General features: G+C 42.9%; 1 protein-coding gene and 1 long non-coding RNA gene across 12 annotated transcripts in view; one reads left to right on the top strand and one right to left on the bottom strand.

Annotated features, from left to right (window-relative positions):
* Positions 1-6,417, top strand: part of diaph2 (diaphanous-related formin 2) — a 353,639-nt gene extending 347,222 nt beyond the window's left edge. For all 11 annotated transcript variants that reach the window (XM_071457232.1, XM_071457234.1, XM_071457233.1 and 8 more), the window contains one exon: positions 2,366-6,417. In XM_071457232.1, the coding sequence (XP_071313333.1) occupies positions 2,366-2,430 (65 nt within the window). In that variant the 3' untranslated portion in view covers positions 2,431-6,417. The remainder of the gene's footprint in view (positions 1-2,365) is intronic.
* Positions 1-16,592, bottom strand: part of LOC139605612 (uncharacterized) — a 271,063-nt gene that overhangs the window by 135,577 nt on the left and 118,894 nt on the right. The gene's annotated exons all lie outside the window — the stretch shown is intronic.

Below are 16,592 nucleotides of genomic sequence, written 5' to 3'. Positions count from 1 at the left end.
TTGATATTTGTCTGCCCTTTGTTCAAACCCCCCGTAGTAATTTTTACAGAATTGTTCCAGTTTGACTTTTATGATTTTACTTGTCTCCCAATTCATTTATGGCCTTCTCTGTGTAATCTTCTCTCTCATCCTTTCCGCTGTCTTTTTTCCCCCCATTCTATTTACAGTAACAGATGTAGCCCAAGACGACCCCACACCACAGACAGTGGGTCTGTTCTCGCTCAGCTCTGTTTCCTATGCTGCTCTGATAGACTGGGGGGGTTAAAGGGGACTGCTTGGTCAGAAATGAAGTTACAGCAGTTGGGCTTGCAAATGATTGGCAGGGATCGATTGTGGATGATCTGCTTTTTTCCTTTTCTTTGACTGGACCACAACAGCGGTCCAGCTCTATAGAGGGTTTGTTGTCGACTCACTGAAAGATGAAGTAACAGCACTGGTCAGCCAAAAGCCGCGTGACTGAGTAATGAGGTTACAGCAAAGCTGGCTGAGAGTTGGAATTTCATCACCAGTTGTTGCTCTTTTAAAATGATTTAGCGGGAACAAGCAGAGTTGCCAACGTGGTATGTTTGTTGCTGCATTAACCCACTTTTCAGACACCCTAAGCAACAAACTTTTTTTGTAAACCTTAGCTGCTTTCCATAGAAGACAATCACCATTATTGGGCTTTCCCTCTGCACACGCACCTCTTTATGCTGACTGCACATGATCATTTTACAAGTAAATATAGCTGAAATCACAGCATCACTGTCTCATGAGTCCTGTGATTTTGTCAGACAACGTCATGGTTATAAAACCAGGACTTAGAGCTTTATTGTGAATTCAGCTGTATTAAAACAGTGTATATGTGAGCGCAGAGAGGAGGTGAGAAGCAAACAGATAAAGAGCTGAAACCAGCTGACACTAGGCAAAATGCAAATAGCCCACGATGCGGTCCAGCTCTGTACTTGGTTTTTGTGCACTATGGTTGCTTGTGTAGAAAGGAGGGAAGTTGTATAAATCCTGCTTTCTGAGTGACGCACAACCTGTGGCTGTAAAAATGAGTGCATGGATAAGTAGTGATGTTGTTTTTGGACACGCTGCCAGAGCATGTTAGCTTTAATGATCACCTACTATATATGAACATGTTAATCTCCAAGAAGCAGAAAATACAGAAAATTTCACCTTTTTTTTTTTTTTTTTTTTAAACATCTTGATCTGTCTTTCTTTGGGTCTGTCTCTTCCTTCCCTCCCTCCTTCTCTCCTCCTGTGCACCATCTGCATGATGCTTTGAATCCAATCTGAAGAGGGACTGCTCTCTGTTCTCCACTGTGATGGTGGGAGCCTGTGTGAGTGTGTGTGTGTGTGTGTGTGTGTGTGTTCCTACCCATCACAGTCACTCTCAGCTCATTACCTGACATGATGGATGGAGCGAGTGCCATTAAACAACGCCCAGCCCGGGACGCCTGGCACCCTACAGCTGGCACTGACTAATGGGTATAGTGGTGGCGGGATGCTTGGAAATACCAGGGAGTCCTGTGTGGGTGTGCCTGCAGTCGTCTCCATGGCTATGCTTCCTGGTTCTGTCCAGCCCCACCTGCCACCTGGCTGCCCGGTGGATGCCAGGGGCATTTCTGGGCAGCCATGGTTGGATGGCATGGGAGGCAGTGTTTGTATGACTCTGTCACAGAAAACCCAAAGTGCGCCTGGCCCTCCATCCTGAGCACACACATAGCAGTGAGACATTCACTGTCACTAATACACACAGTGTGTAGAGTAGCCACCTTAAACTTTTATTTTTTACTTTTGATTTAATACATCAGTGTATTTTGATTCATATTAGAATTTTTCAATGAGAGGTTTGTAACCTAATGTGTTGTATCCTTTCATCTTACAAATAATCTTACCTGTCTCCTGTATCTATGTACATAAATATATATATGTGTGTGTGTGTGTGTCTTATTATTCTTCTGCCCCCACTTGTTTTTTCCAACTGCTGGAGTGAGCGCCTGAATGTGTGCGTTTACTTTATCTTCTGTGCATATGCTGCATCTGATGTGAGAATAGTTGAGGGGCTCTTGAGTGGAAGCCTGGATCAGGAGCTGAATGGAGTTACTATGACACCAGACACAAGCACCTCCACTCCAGCAGCTTCTTCTGTTTCTCCACCCTCCCCTGCTGCTCCGCTCTCAATCAGCCTGGATTTCTTTATGTCGTTTCTCCACTGCTCTCACTCTCTTTTCTCTGCCTTCCTTAGTTTCTCTATGCAGTCTTTCATTTAGTTGAGCTCCTGCGTGCCAGTATGGATCAATGTAACAACACTTTCTTGTTCTCTCTCAGTCTCACTCTCTGGTTTTGTTCCTTTGTTGTTTCTTTTTTTTCTGAACAGACAACCGCCGCGCAGTCCTGGAAAGGTCTCGGTCCCGCCACAACGCAAATCACCAAGCTCGATGATCGCCCGCGCCTACCACAAGACGCTAGATAAGTGCCAAAGAGGCCTGCGAGGTGGAGACCTAGAAGACTTCTGAGGGAGGGACAGACCTCCCCTCACTGTGGCGCACACATGCATGCACGCACGCATGCACAAACACAAACACAAACACAAACACAAACACACACACACACACACACACACACACACACACACACACACACACACACACACACACACACACACACACACACACACACACACACACACACACACACACACACAGCATCAAGTATGGAACAAAACAGTCTAAAGAAGCCACACAGAACTTCTGGATCTATAGTACATCACAGACAGACGTTCTAATTTTCATGCTGTTTCTCAGACGCCTTACATATTTATTAAATACTCTCTCAACACTTTAAACATTCATGTCCTCAACAGATTGTTTGATTCATAAAATGGAAAATTTCACACGCTGCTGCTGTTTAAAAAGGTTTTCATTGCTTGAAAATTCATTTTGACTGTTGCAAATCTAAGCCGTCAATTTTAATCCCGTTTTAATCAAAATACTGCAGTTGACATACAGCTTGGACATGGAACATGTCAGTGTGTTGACATGCCACCGAGGACTGCACCATAATATATGATTATCATCCAGAAGAACGCAGCGCACACAGTTCACTCAGCAAAGGGGCAGTGAGCCAGCAGTCCTTTAAAGGGAAGACAGGAATTCAACACCCGTGTTGGCAAACCTGCGACCTACTGACAGCTTCTCCAACAACTCATTGATCTCTTAACGGAAGGAGTGGTGGTTTAAATTGTTTTTCCCCTCATCAATCCCTCCTTCAAACAACATCCTATTTTTGCTAGTAAATGTAGAAAAAGGTCCACATGAATCATTTTCTTTCATATCCCACAAAGCAACAAGAGCCGGCCCCTGTCGACACTGAGATTTCAGAGCATGTGACTCATGGATCTAGAAACTGTAATTTCCATTTTGACAAGATTCATTTTATTTTTAGTTGTGTAATAGCTAACAAATGCCTTTGGGTGCTGATCTCTGTCCCAAGGTCGCTTTTGCTGTTAATATGAGAGACTGACACATTTCTAAATGCATTTAACTGCCTCGAGAAGCTAACGTGAACTCTGTGACCTCGCCTGCAGTCACACAGGTTTCCAGTGGGTGAAGTTTGATTATACAAAGGTATTACAACATTTTTAAACTTAATGTATTTCAATCTGTGCATTTCACACAGTTCACACCACTTACAATTTTCACAGGAGATTTTCAATATGTTTTTTTCCCATTGGGTTTTAAAAGAAATTATTAAAAAAAGCTGTGTAGGAAAAGTGAAACTCGCAGTGATATATAAACAATGTGTTCAAGATAATCCCCACAAAGAAACGTGTAAGAAATATAAACACAGCTGTACTGCTTCAGAATTCACAATTTGATATATTTATGATATCATGTATATTGTAGAACAAAATATTTTAAGCTTACTTGTACCACAGCCATTATTTTATTCATACATTTAAAGTCTTTTGGGGGGAAAAACGCACCTAATATCTACTGAGATCCATGGCTCAAACACTAAAGGGTTTTAGGACTACAAACTGTAACACTCTATGAAAGACCCTGTTTCCTGATGGGATACTTCAGGTGTTTTCAGTAACATATTCCACCTGATGAAGCTTTTCACCATCAAAACAAACACCTGATGCTTAGTGATCCTGGACAAAACAGTTGAAACTTTGCTGTGAGCTTTGTTTCTCTATAAGGACCCACAGACACACGATTTCTTCACATCAACTATTTATTCATATATTCATGCCTAGGGCGGCCATGTCCCCTCATGGCCCTAAACTGTAAGCAGATACTACTAAAAACAACCACTGAGTCCACACTGAGAGTGGGTACGACCAGAATCATCGACTGAGGGGAACAGGAGATAACATGATGATTGTCTTAGCGAGTGAATCTCCTAACACTCTCCAATTCCCCTGCACTAATGGCACGAGTGACCCTTTTACCATAACATGAGTTACTTCAGTAATACCATCACCAACTCTGCTTAAGGCTTTGAGTCTGTGTGTTTGTGTCTGGGCAAGTGTGTGTGTGTGTGTATGCACCATGCCAGCTCAATAATCGGAACAGGAACTCAGGCAAAATAGGATTCAGTGAGCTTGACTCCTGGGGTGAAAAGATGGAGATTTTTCATTTAAACAATCTGCCAGTGCTGCTTGTGATGTGTCTGTTTCATGATGCTTCCTCTCCCAGCCTGCTTGCTTCGAAAAATGCAATTTTACACATCATCTCGGCTCAAGGTGCATCCACAATGCTCAGAGAAGTCTGCATATTTAAGAAGACAATAATTCTCCTCTGAGTATAAGGTTCGAGCTGTTGCACAGAGAAAGCATAGAGAATGAGGTTTCTGCATAAGGGATTCTGCATAGATAGGTGTTTTGAAGAAGTGTTGTACACGGCACAGATAGAGCTGTGCTGTCAACAGCAGTTATTCTCTTTTTCTAACTGCCCTTTGTCCTCTGTACCACCACACCTGTACCTGCTTAAAGTATTGATTAAGACCCTTTTTTTCAATATCAGTTCTCTATCAGGATAGATTACACTGTAAATTTCTTTTGGCCAATAACATTTTTCCCCCTTGTGCCAACTTTTTTTAAATTTTTTGTTTTTGTCTTGGATGTCAAAGGGAGTACAGGTCTCTCTCTTTGTGAAACTATACGCAAGATTACGGACATAAAAACTTTTGATTTAATTTGTTGATTGGAATAGTGTGTGTGATTACAAACTGATAGTCATGAGGTATTTCTTATCTAAAACACTGAAACATCTTTTGTAAGATGTAATTTATTTGGAGTTAAAAAAAAAAAAAAAAACTTTTGTAAGGATTTCATCGTAGATCGTGTTGAGCTAAGCGCTATAGTGTTAGCCATTGTAGAAGTTCCAGATCACGCATCTTTCCCACAACAGTGATTACTATGAACCACTGTGGTTTTCTGAATGATGCAAAAAAGTTGAACGCGAATAATGAATCACAAAATGTTAGTTTTGTGACATTTGATAGATGAAATGGCTGGAAAGCAATGTCAAAAAAAAAAATCATCAGAGTCTAGAGTTTCTTATTAAAAGCAGCTACAACGTAGGAAACTCACTTAAGAGGAACTTCTACGATGACAACATTCCTCATCAGCCGTGTTAGTGATTGTTGTATTTCTCCCCCTGTTCCATTCTCTAGGATAATCAGAAGTATGTGTTTTATAGAATATAGCAGGAGAGTTTCAGATCAAAGAACCTGAACTGTTCCATCATCTTAGTGTATAAAAAGGGCCTCTATGTGTCTGGGCCGATCATCACGTCGTCTGTTTAGCTTGTGACTAACAAACCGAGGTTATGACTTGTGCTCTTGGTAACTGTAAGAATGAGGAGGCAGGGGTATGAAAGATTTATCGAAAAGTGTAAAGGTGACATTTCGGTGATCATGGTGGCAAGCGCTTTCATTAAAAGAGAAGTTTGTCACGTAACTCACACTCACTGACTGCACTGCACCTCACAAGCTATTCTGCTCAGGCAGAGGAAGAACTGTTTGAGATGTTTGAGTACGACATTGCCACTAACAGAGTGAACTATTTGCTAAGTATTTCTTTTGGTAAATAGTTCCCAGCTGCCACATATCCAGTTCCTCCTACTTTGTTAGTGCTTACTATTGATTTATAGAAGACCAATTACGGCTGAATCAACAAACAACACTCACAACTGTTGACAAACCCTGTCCGACCATGATGTGTAAGCTGCCATATCCCTGCCTACCTTCCATGTTGTCATTGAGTATGTTTTATTGTCTTAAGAAACATTTATATTTGTAACATTTAAGTTTATTTGTATCCTTAAGAACATGAAAAAAATGGTTATGCACACTGTCCTTCCATGGCATATGATACTAAATAATAACCCCTTTGTTATATAAACTGATTTCTGAAAGATACTTTGTCTCTTTGTCTTGTATTTACTTATTCACATGTCAAAAACATTTAAAATATTTCTTTATCAACCCTTATTTTCACAACTCTTCACCTTTGTTCTTTCTAAAATTACATCTTTAGTTTACTCTGTGGCAGGGCAGAAGATACCTGCCCCAGGCTAACGTATGGACAGGGATTACAGAGAGCGCTAGGTGTTAGCACATGATGAATGGGACAGCTCCTACCTATAAAAGCAACATATTTGGACCTTGGTATCCCCACTGCTTTATCTTGTACAGTGTCAAAGGCAAAGTGATAATGCTGTCATGTCCAACGACAGCTTAGGGAAATTACTGCACAGTCAGAAAATACATATCCAGAAAAATTGCCCTTTTTAATCATTTTTCAGACCTTAAAATCTCCCATGTGACTACAAATTTTCCCTGCCCAAGTCGGAGGACAAGGAAAGGCAGCATAGAAATTCAATAATTTGTATATTATTTGATATGGAAGGATTTAATATGATAACTAGGGAAACATTTTCTGTGGATCTCATCTCCTGTTGACAGTCAAAGGAACAAGCATTTCCCCTGATTCTGTTATAGGGAATCTGGATTTAAAAATAACTTTTTACTTTTTTTCCAGTTTATATGAGATCATATTTGATTTTAGAGCAGCAAACATAGGGGGAAAAAAACAGACGGTATGTGTGTGTGTGTGCAGTTGACTATGTGAGATGTACTGACTCTCCTGTTTCCACACCCATGTGTTCCTCCCTGTCTGGCTGTGAGTCCCAGGAGTGAGTGTCAAATAGCAAGGCAGAGCTGTTCCTGTCCTAGCCCCTTAGAGTTACACCCCCCCCCCCCCCCAAAAAAACATGCTCACATCCAATGGCATGTTCCCCCTGCCTGTGCCATGTCCCACTTTCCTGCTGCAGCATGACATCATAAAATTTGGGTTGACATGGGGAAGTAACCCTGTGGCCACAAGGGCCTCTCTCACTCGCTCCCTGTGCACACATGCACGCACAAACACAAACACACACACACACACACACACACACACACACATGCACAGAGCTTCATTGTAGGAATCTTAGGACTGATCTTCTTTGAGTCTCTCCTCCTCCCAGTGTGCAGCCAGACAGATGGAGATTCATCTCTCAACAAGCTGTGATCTGTGTTTAGAGATGTGTGTTGTAGAACACAACTCTAATTAGGTTTATTGTTGATCTTAGGAGGTTAATTTGTACTTGGCTGCAAGTAAACATGCTGAAAGAGGCCAACCTAGTTCTTTACAAGGCACCAGCATTGCAGCTTAAAAGAAGGGCAGCTTTTTTATCTTCTTGACTTTCCAGGTGATTCAGAAAGATTACACCCCCGTGCTATATTTGTCTGGTCTGGTGTAATTGCGCTTTGTACCAAAGGTGAGATATCTGTCTTGGTTGGGATGGTAGAACTAGGAATGAGATACAGGAAGTGTGTTTGTCTAATGAGCTTAAGGGTGCAGTGGTGTGTACGTGGCAGATATTATTTATTTTATCCTGTTTTTTATTTTTACAACCTCCAGGTAAGTAGCCTTGTCAGAGTCTGAGAGATGAGCCGGGCCCACACAAGTTCTCTTTTCTCTCCCCACCCTCTTTCTTCACGCTGCACACAGTCGTGTTTCTAATGCGCCTGGTGACAGATCAGTCGTCAGCAGGAGTACAACATAATTATGTTGCATTTTGCATTTCCACCTACTTGAGAATACGCAAACTGAAATTATGGAGATGAGACAAAGTAGACAGTAACGATTCCCTCCTTACCTGAGCTAATTCTGTCTGTGGAGGAATCTTATTCAAGCAGCACTTTGCACTTAAACATGAATTTGATAAATGCATATGTGTGTTTTCAGGCTGAATGTGTGTCTTGATAAATATGTTTTCTTGTCTAATGTTCTGCAGGTGCGTGTGCCATAAACAGCTCAGTGTTGTCTAAATTTAAATGTGTCAAATCATTTGACCATCTACTGCAGCAGTCGCAGACGTCTGTATTCAGTCAAACGTGCTCTGCTGTTTTCTTCACAGCTCTTGTTTTCTTTGTGATAGGGATGCATGGATGTATTCACACAACTGCTTCTCTCAACATTGGTTTCAGTATCTCACTATGGGACACGTCCCCCAGAAGCTATTTAACACTATGCCACTCTTGACTGGCAGACGGACGTGATGTCAGCTCCCTAGAGGAGGGACTTCCTCCTGCTATAAGAACTTGACGCAACACTATCTCTTCAGTCTAAAACAAAGCAACCTATCACACTGCAGGTGTAGCTAACGGGCTAGTAAAACAGTTCACAGAGCAAGCTAACCACTCTGTCACTGATCACCTACCCAGCGTTGCAGTGCTACAGTGGAGTAGCTATCTGAGTTTAGTAGCTGAACTGTCACCAAACAGTAGCTAACGCAGCTAGCCACAATGCTAACTGCTCACGGGTTCTCGTTTTAACGGGGCTAACTCACTGACAGAGTCAGCAGAGGGCACCAAGGGACACGTGTGTCAAATTTCAAATTCAGACTCAGGGGACAAAATCATTAGCCTCAGTTCTGAGGAAGACCAGGAGTATGTTGGGCCCCTCACCAACCTACCAGCTGCAAAGCCAGAGGCCGAGGGTGGCAGTGCAGTGGATCTCCAAAACTGACTTGGACTTGCAGGAAGCCTTTTAGAGACCTGGCATTGTGTAACATTAAGTCCTATCAAGACCACCACATCTTGTTACGAGGGAAAAGGCTTCCTAAAGCCAAATCCTCAGGTTTCTCCTGAGTGCCTGCAGGAGGCAACCCAGACACGGAGCAGTCCCCTCCTGCCAAAACCCTGTCCAGGGAGGGTCAGTGTTGGACTGTGTTGACATGGAAGAAGACGGTGTCTCCCATCTACCTCTGGTCGGACCTCTACTGGCGTTTCATCTCCACCCTCACAGACGTCCACCATGACGTCGGCAGGCCTCACCCTCCCCTCCAAAGCTGATTGTGTTGAGTTATCACAAAGTGAAAAAGACAACAAACCAGTGGTTCACAGTTGATGGGCCACAGACTGCTACAAGGCCAGGAGGGAAACAAAATAAATACCAAGCTGCAGGGATAATCATGTTCTGTTTTCATGGTATTTAACTCCCACTCTGTACAGTCTCTCTGTGCCTCATCTTACAACAACAGTTACTGTCACAATTTGTTAAAATTTTTCTTTGTGTAATAGCTTGGGTTCAACCAAATATGTGCAAAACTTCCCAAGTGTTTATTAAAATTAGTTAGTGTTAGCATGCTAACATGCTAAACAAAGAGGTGGGTCTTGGTAAACATAAACATAAATACTTATATAAAATAAATATATAAATTAAATAGAATAAATAAGTATAAATACCTGCTAAACATCAAAATGTTAGCATTGTCCTTGTGAGCATATTAGCATAACATGAGCATCTAGGTTAAAGCACTGCTGTGCCTAAGCCTCACAGAGCCACTGGTGTGGTTGTAGACACTAAGTCTTATCACATCAGGGACTGCAACAGTTATTTTCATGAACTAATCAATTTAGTGTAATTATTTTTGCAATTACTGACAAATCAGAAAAAGAAGTCTAAATTACACCATCACCGGTTAAACTTCAAATTGCTTGTTTTGTCTAACCAACATTTCAAAACTAAAAATGTTTAATTTGCAAAGATATGAAACCAGGAAAAGCAAGAAATCTGGTGAAGGTGAGAGGAAGGAAAGCATCAGATGTTTAACAGAAACTGCTCAGCAGGAGGATAAACTGCCGTCCATGTATCGATGTATGTTCTGTGTCTCCTCTTTGCTTTACTCAGCATCAGCTGTGAGAATGTCTCCTGCCATCTGACCACAACACATTTTTTACTCCCCTCTTGTCCACTTACAGACACTCAGGCGTCTTCCCCAGACACATCAAACCAATGATCTGCCTTCTCCATCTTGTTTTTTTCCTCTCATCCCTGGAGTCTCTGGAAGTCACTTGTCACCGTGTTTGTCCAGTCTGCCCTGGCAGAGTGTTACTACTTACTAATCAATACTCTGTTTTCAGTACATGAAATTTTAAAATGACCCAGACAGCAGATGTGTCTTCTCTGTCACTATGCTTCAAGTGTTGGCTAGTAACACAATGTCCAGTAATGCTACATGACACTGAGTGATGGTGGTATTAACCTACCCAGAGAAATTTAACACAGATTCCTCCAAGACTCTGTGCTGTGGTATGGGTCACATTAATACACTGCATGCTTACTATTGATCACCACTGGTACTACTGCATTCAGCGTTTCTGTGATCACAGTTCATTGCTCCTTCTTATATCTCCTTTTCTCCATCCCGCCTCAACGCACACACATCCAGGAGACATCGCTCCCAGCAGGGAGAGGGTCAGCTCAGAGGAGACTTCAACCTGTCAGAAAAAATTCACATCTAGCCCCTCATGCCTCCCTTCACCATCCAACCTCTGTCTCCCACTTCTCCCGTGCTCCCTCCTTGGCACCCATCACTCCTCTTTTCCTCTGCTACCCTCCTCCTCTTGCCATTTGATTCAGATCACTGAGTTAGCCTCCGTCTCCTTTGTCTGAGGCTCCATTTTGCCTGGCAGATGGACAGGAGGAGAGGAGATGGACTCACATTGAGGGGAGTGTGTGCATGTGTGTGTGTGTGTGTGTGTGTGATGGAAGGAGAGAAAGAAAGGGAGGAGAGAGGCTGAAAGTTTTCTGGGAGGTAAAATGTCAAACAGCAATGAAGTGAGGAGACTTTTATCTGTCAAACCTGTGTGAGGTCTTGCCTTTCAGGCTACTGAGTGACAAGGCTGCAGTTAAAAGAGAGCTGAGATGCAAAAGTGAGGGCGACAGAATGAGTTTACCTCACATTCACTTAGCTTGTCATGCAGTATCTGCCTTATCTGTACGTGCCCTATTTTACCTGAGCCAAGGTGTGATATCAAAGGAAGTTTTTTTGGTTCTTTTTGAACAATTTCAAAAGTCAAGAATTAATCATCCAGAAAAAGTATGAAGTCAATAAACTTTTTCTTCAAAAAAAAAAAAACAAAACAAAAAGAAAATCTTAACATTAGGAAGATTAGTAATGTTGTCTTCTTTTTGGGGAGCATGATTTTTTTTTTTCTTTTGAAGTCTTAGAATATGGCCAAAAAGTGTCTACAAATGGCTGACTCACTGTATACTCACTGACATGCCCTACATTGCTCTACTACTAAGCTCATGCTCTTAGCCCATGGCAATGCCGCCACACACAACACAGATGCAGGCCTAAGAATAGAGGAGGGATTGATGGATGTAGAAAGGGAGGAAGGGAGCTTGGTAATTGAGTAAGTGCCCTTCTGGATGTGGAAGCCTGAATAAAAAGTTTTTTTTTTTTTTTTTATAAAAAGCCTTTCTTAGGATCATTTCACTCAAAAGTACATAAAAGCTCTTTCAAAGTTTCTCTGTGTTCTTTGCCCTCAACTGAAATAGTCCCTGCGGAGAATGCAGAAACACACAAACACTCACGCACTCGCTCCTGAAAAACGAGGATAAAAGGGTTGACCCGACCAATCCAAACTTACATGCATGCATAACACACACACACACACACACACACACACACACACACACACACACACACACACAAACAAACACAAATACACACACAAACACTCATGAAAAATAGAGGGCATTCCATTCAGGCCTCCTAACAGTTTTTTTTCTTTGAGCTCTGCATCTTAACCCAAGATTATTAATAATGCTCTGGTTGAAACATAACAACTCATTTTGCACTGAAAGGTTTAAAATGTGCAAGCGAGCAGACGGAGTAGATTTTTCATCTTGGTCATGCGGAGCAGCAAATAATGACCTGAGAATGAGTGGAACGGCCATCAGAGATAAAGGCAGGAGGGAAACGCATGATTTCACTCAGGAGAGACTTTTGTCGCTCAACTGTGGAGAGAGGAGAGAGAGTGGATGAACAGGAAGACAAACCTGCAGTGTGATGTAAAAAATGCAAACCTGCATCGTCAGTGTGGAGCGAGCTACACAAGCTGAGAAACAGAAGTTCATTCCTTCACTGTTTCATGAGGGGTTGCACGTAACGATTAATATTTGTGCCAGTTTATTATTATTGTTCGTCATCTTATGCCGCAGCTCAAATTTCTATGAGCTGGAATGAACTAGAAACATGAAACGTGGCTGAATAACTGGAAATGATGCACAGGCTTCTCAGGAAATATGAGCCCAGTCACCCAGACGGTGGCGCTGTAGCTCACATCTGAAGAACGCAGTTTTAGAAAGGCCACGCCCCTCGCACCACAAGTCCAACTGACTTCAAATTTGACCCACAAGTCCAGCTCAATGTGTTCTACAAAAAAAGCCTCTTGGACCATAAAAGTCCAATTTGCATAAACTGAAAAATGCCATATGAATAGTATAGGATTAGAAAAGGATTTCTGCTGTTCTTTACCTTTATTTATTTAGTTTACACTTTTATGTTTCAGTATTATAAAACTGAGAGAACGACAATTCATTCATTGTTTCAGCACTAGTTTCCTTTTAACACCTTCCTGTGAGCGGCACACCGAGCTAGTTCTCGATGAGCGCAGGTGCTGAAGTTGACTCGCTCACTCATACACTGACAACTGCATCTTAGTCATGTACACACTTCCTCTGACCCCCACTGTGACCAAATATGCACACAGCATGTCAGCACACAGGTGACACTGACAGCCCCCCCCAGCTTCCACCTGACACAGAGACAATGTATAACACTGTCCTTTTTCCTCTGTGCCCACTCTGGCGCCAGCCCGCTGTGGTGGCATGCTGCCTGTACTTGTCCACTCACCTGCCCAGGCCTGCATGCCAGCGCTGGGACTGTCAGTGTCACTGCGCTACGCCGTGTGTTCATACTCTCTCCATGATGTGTCCTTCTGGGGAGTTGAGGGGAGCAACACAAGGTGACTGTTGATATTAGGATGTAGCATTTGCTACGCTGGGGCGCCTCCCTCATTGGTATTTCATGTAGAGTGCCGCCGCATTCGTCACGTTTCATAAACTTCCTTATTATTCACTGGCGGGGAGTAATTTTGTTCTACCACTTGCAATTGTGAAAGTGAGATAGCGGGAGAGAGGGAGGGATGACACTCTGAAATCCTCCTAATAATCATCTCTCTTCCTCATATATGAACTTGTTTATCAGGAGAGGAGGTGGTTGAGTGCCGCTCACCTCCCTCCGCCGCCTAAACACACGCTCACTTCTGTGAATCCTAGGGGTGATCATCTGTGAATCCCCACACAGTTACAGTACCTCCGTCCAGGATCTCAGGATAATCAGCGGGCTTTCTGAGGCTTAGGCAAACAGAGCTGTCAGAGGACTGACACACACAGTCACGCCTAAGGGAAACATGGACTTGTGGACGAAAATAATTCATCAGTGGGTTCATGAACCAAGCAGCATCCCTCAGGTCCTATGGTGCTCTGGAAGCCACAAGGAGCCCGGGCTTTGCTCCTGTCGGTGCTCACAGCACCGATGAGTTGCTTAAGTGCACACCATATGCAGCAGGCAGCTCTCCTCGCACACGACCTTGTATATCTTTGTTTAGTTGCGGAACGTGCCAATAAAGCCCAGCATAGCAGTCAGGGTTTTACGCCAAGCAGGTGGCCATGTTGTACTCGGCCAGAAAGCATAAAAAACAGCCTGCCCCCGGCAGCTGCCTAGCCATAAAACACATTTATACCATGATGTCCGTGCCCATCCCTAAAGTGTGCTTCAGGCTGAGGGGCCAAAAAAGTAGAACCTGGTGAATCAGACGAGTCAACTACAAGCAAAAAAAACAAACTTTGACCTTTGTAACAGAGAAAGCTTTTTTTTTCTGTACAAAACTGTGTAAGTTCACTCCACCTATAGTTCGATACAGTGCAGTATACAAGTCTACAGTAAGAAAAACTACTCTTCAAACTTTTTGTGTGACTTTTCTCTTACCCCGCTTCTATTTTCTGAGGGTTTCTTTGTTCCTGAACCCCAGGCCTCCTCCCTCTCTTACTCCATTCTAGAGTAAAGTGCCAGTGAAGTTGTCCCTAAGGTGGTGGATGCGCTGGAGCATAAAGTGTGCCACAAGGTGGACTGGCGTATTAATGGAGTCCGGTTAGAGCGGCTGACCTGTGAAGCAGTACGGTCAGCTGCTAGGTGAGCACGGCGCCGCTGTAAATCCCAAACAGGCGTCCCCTGTCTCTCTCTCTTTCTCTTTTCCGTCACGCCTATCAGCTACCACTTCCCCTCTATTCTGCAGCCCCCACACCGCCGCTAACAGAATGTCAAGTCAAGCTTTGTTACAGAGGGCTGACAGAGTGGTCAATAGGGTTTGGATGTTCCAGGTTAGGGTTGTAATCGCCACCGTTTTCTCCCTCCTTTCAGCCCATCATGACAAATAAAGAATAATTTCGGCTTTAAGGATTACATTCATGTTCCCAGGCGGAGTCAAGATGCTGCTGTGTTAGATTTATGACCAACATGAAGCTGGTGACTAATGTTATAGCCCGCTGGGATGCTATGATCTCTCTGTACCCTGGATTTGTGGCCCTGTGAGTTTTTAACCTTTACATAGCCAGTATTCATAGTGCGTTCATTTGAAATTTAGTTTAAAGCTGAAGAAAATATCCTTTACTAGACAATGAATAGATAATAGTTTCTAATTAATGTATATTAAATTGACCTGGGCTAATTAAAAAGCATCGTCTTTAGTTTAACACATTTATCAAAACCCTGCTTTAGTAAAAGCAATTGTTTGTTAAAGAGGCAAAATGAATCCAGTGATCACACATATTACAGGTGTAAATATGTCTTTGTAGTTCAGTCACGATTTCTTTCCTGACAGACAGTCTCAGGTCACCTCTATACATGTATCAGTCCCTGTGCCCATGTCTAAACCCACCTCGCAGAATTTGCTTTCAATAATGTATAAAAGAGGGCACAGACTTTGCATGTATTGTCAGTACGAGGACATGATTCCTGACATCTGGAGCCCACACAGGGCTCATACTGAATGATAATGGCCTCTCCCCTTTTTGATGAATTATTAAATTCAAATTGTTTTGCAAACAAAACATATTTGTTAACACAATGAAATCTGGGGTGAAAGCCGGAGCTTTATCAATATTTAATTTTCACTGTAGACAACAGTATAGCCTTTGGCCAGTTTCTGGTACATAATTAATGAAAGGGCAATAGAACTAACAATCCACTAACAATACATATAAAACAGCCGCTGCCGTCATATCAGTATAGGTTTTAACACTGCAGACGGCCATTGCCACTTTGATGCTATACTCCTGCTTTTATGTCTGACACATGCAGATGAGTGGGGATTTACTAAAAACGTACACTTTTAAAATGACACAATTGTGTGAGAATGTATTAGCGCTGTGCTGAGGCATTAATATTCAAAGCCCCATTGTCATCATTCACTCTAGACCTTCTATTGTTCTATTGTTGATCGCATGATGATCTCTCCATATTTAGGCTTTTTGATTGATTGAATATCAATGTCATACTGCAGTTATGGTGATACGCCTGTGAACGGGCTGATTAATATTTGATTTCCTGTTGAAAGGTTGCCCCCCCACCCCCCTCCCCACCCCCCCACCCCCCCACCTCCCTCCTTTCTTTTGCTCTCTTTTCCTTCTGTCTCTGGCATCAGTGTGAGAGAATGGGAAGTCGACACAGTGAATATCAAGTGGCTGATTGGGGCTGTCACAGTGGACCCTGGTGGACCCTGGTTGCCAGATGTGCTTGTCCATTGGTGTCAGCAGCAGGATTTGTCTCGTGCGTTTGTGAGGGTTTGTCGGGGTGGACAGACGGTGCGGAGGAGGTTGCAGAGCGAAGTGCTGTCCCTCACTAGGGCCTGCCACTCATACTGTCTTTTTCTCTATTCGTCACTGTCAGTAGACTGCTGATCCCGGTGTCCTATCCCATGGAGGCATCTCTCATGCCACATATTCCTCCTGAAATAAATCTCCCAGAACGCACACCTTTGACTGACATACTTCAATGAGTTATTTTGTAATGATACCACAAACATTTGGCTCAGTTTGCCATGGACAGCGCGGTCTGTCCCTCGTGAACAGATCCCAGAGGTGCACTTGGGTCGATAAATGCATACAGCTCAAGAATGAAGGGAAGGACGCT

This window comes from Trachinotus anak, unplaced genomic scaffold, assembly GCF_046630095.1.
Source record: "Trachinotus anak isolate AG129_WGS33_773 ecotype Australia unplaced genomic scaffold, CSIRO_AGI_Tana_v1 ptg000021l, whole genome shotgun sequence".
NCBI classification, from domain to species: Eukaryota; Metazoa; Chordata; class Actinopteri; order Carangiformes; family Carangidae; genus Trachinotus; species Trachinotus anak.
The sequence above is the reverse complement of the archived record's forward strand: the minus strand, read 5'-3'. Positions and strand labels throughout refer to the sequence as shown.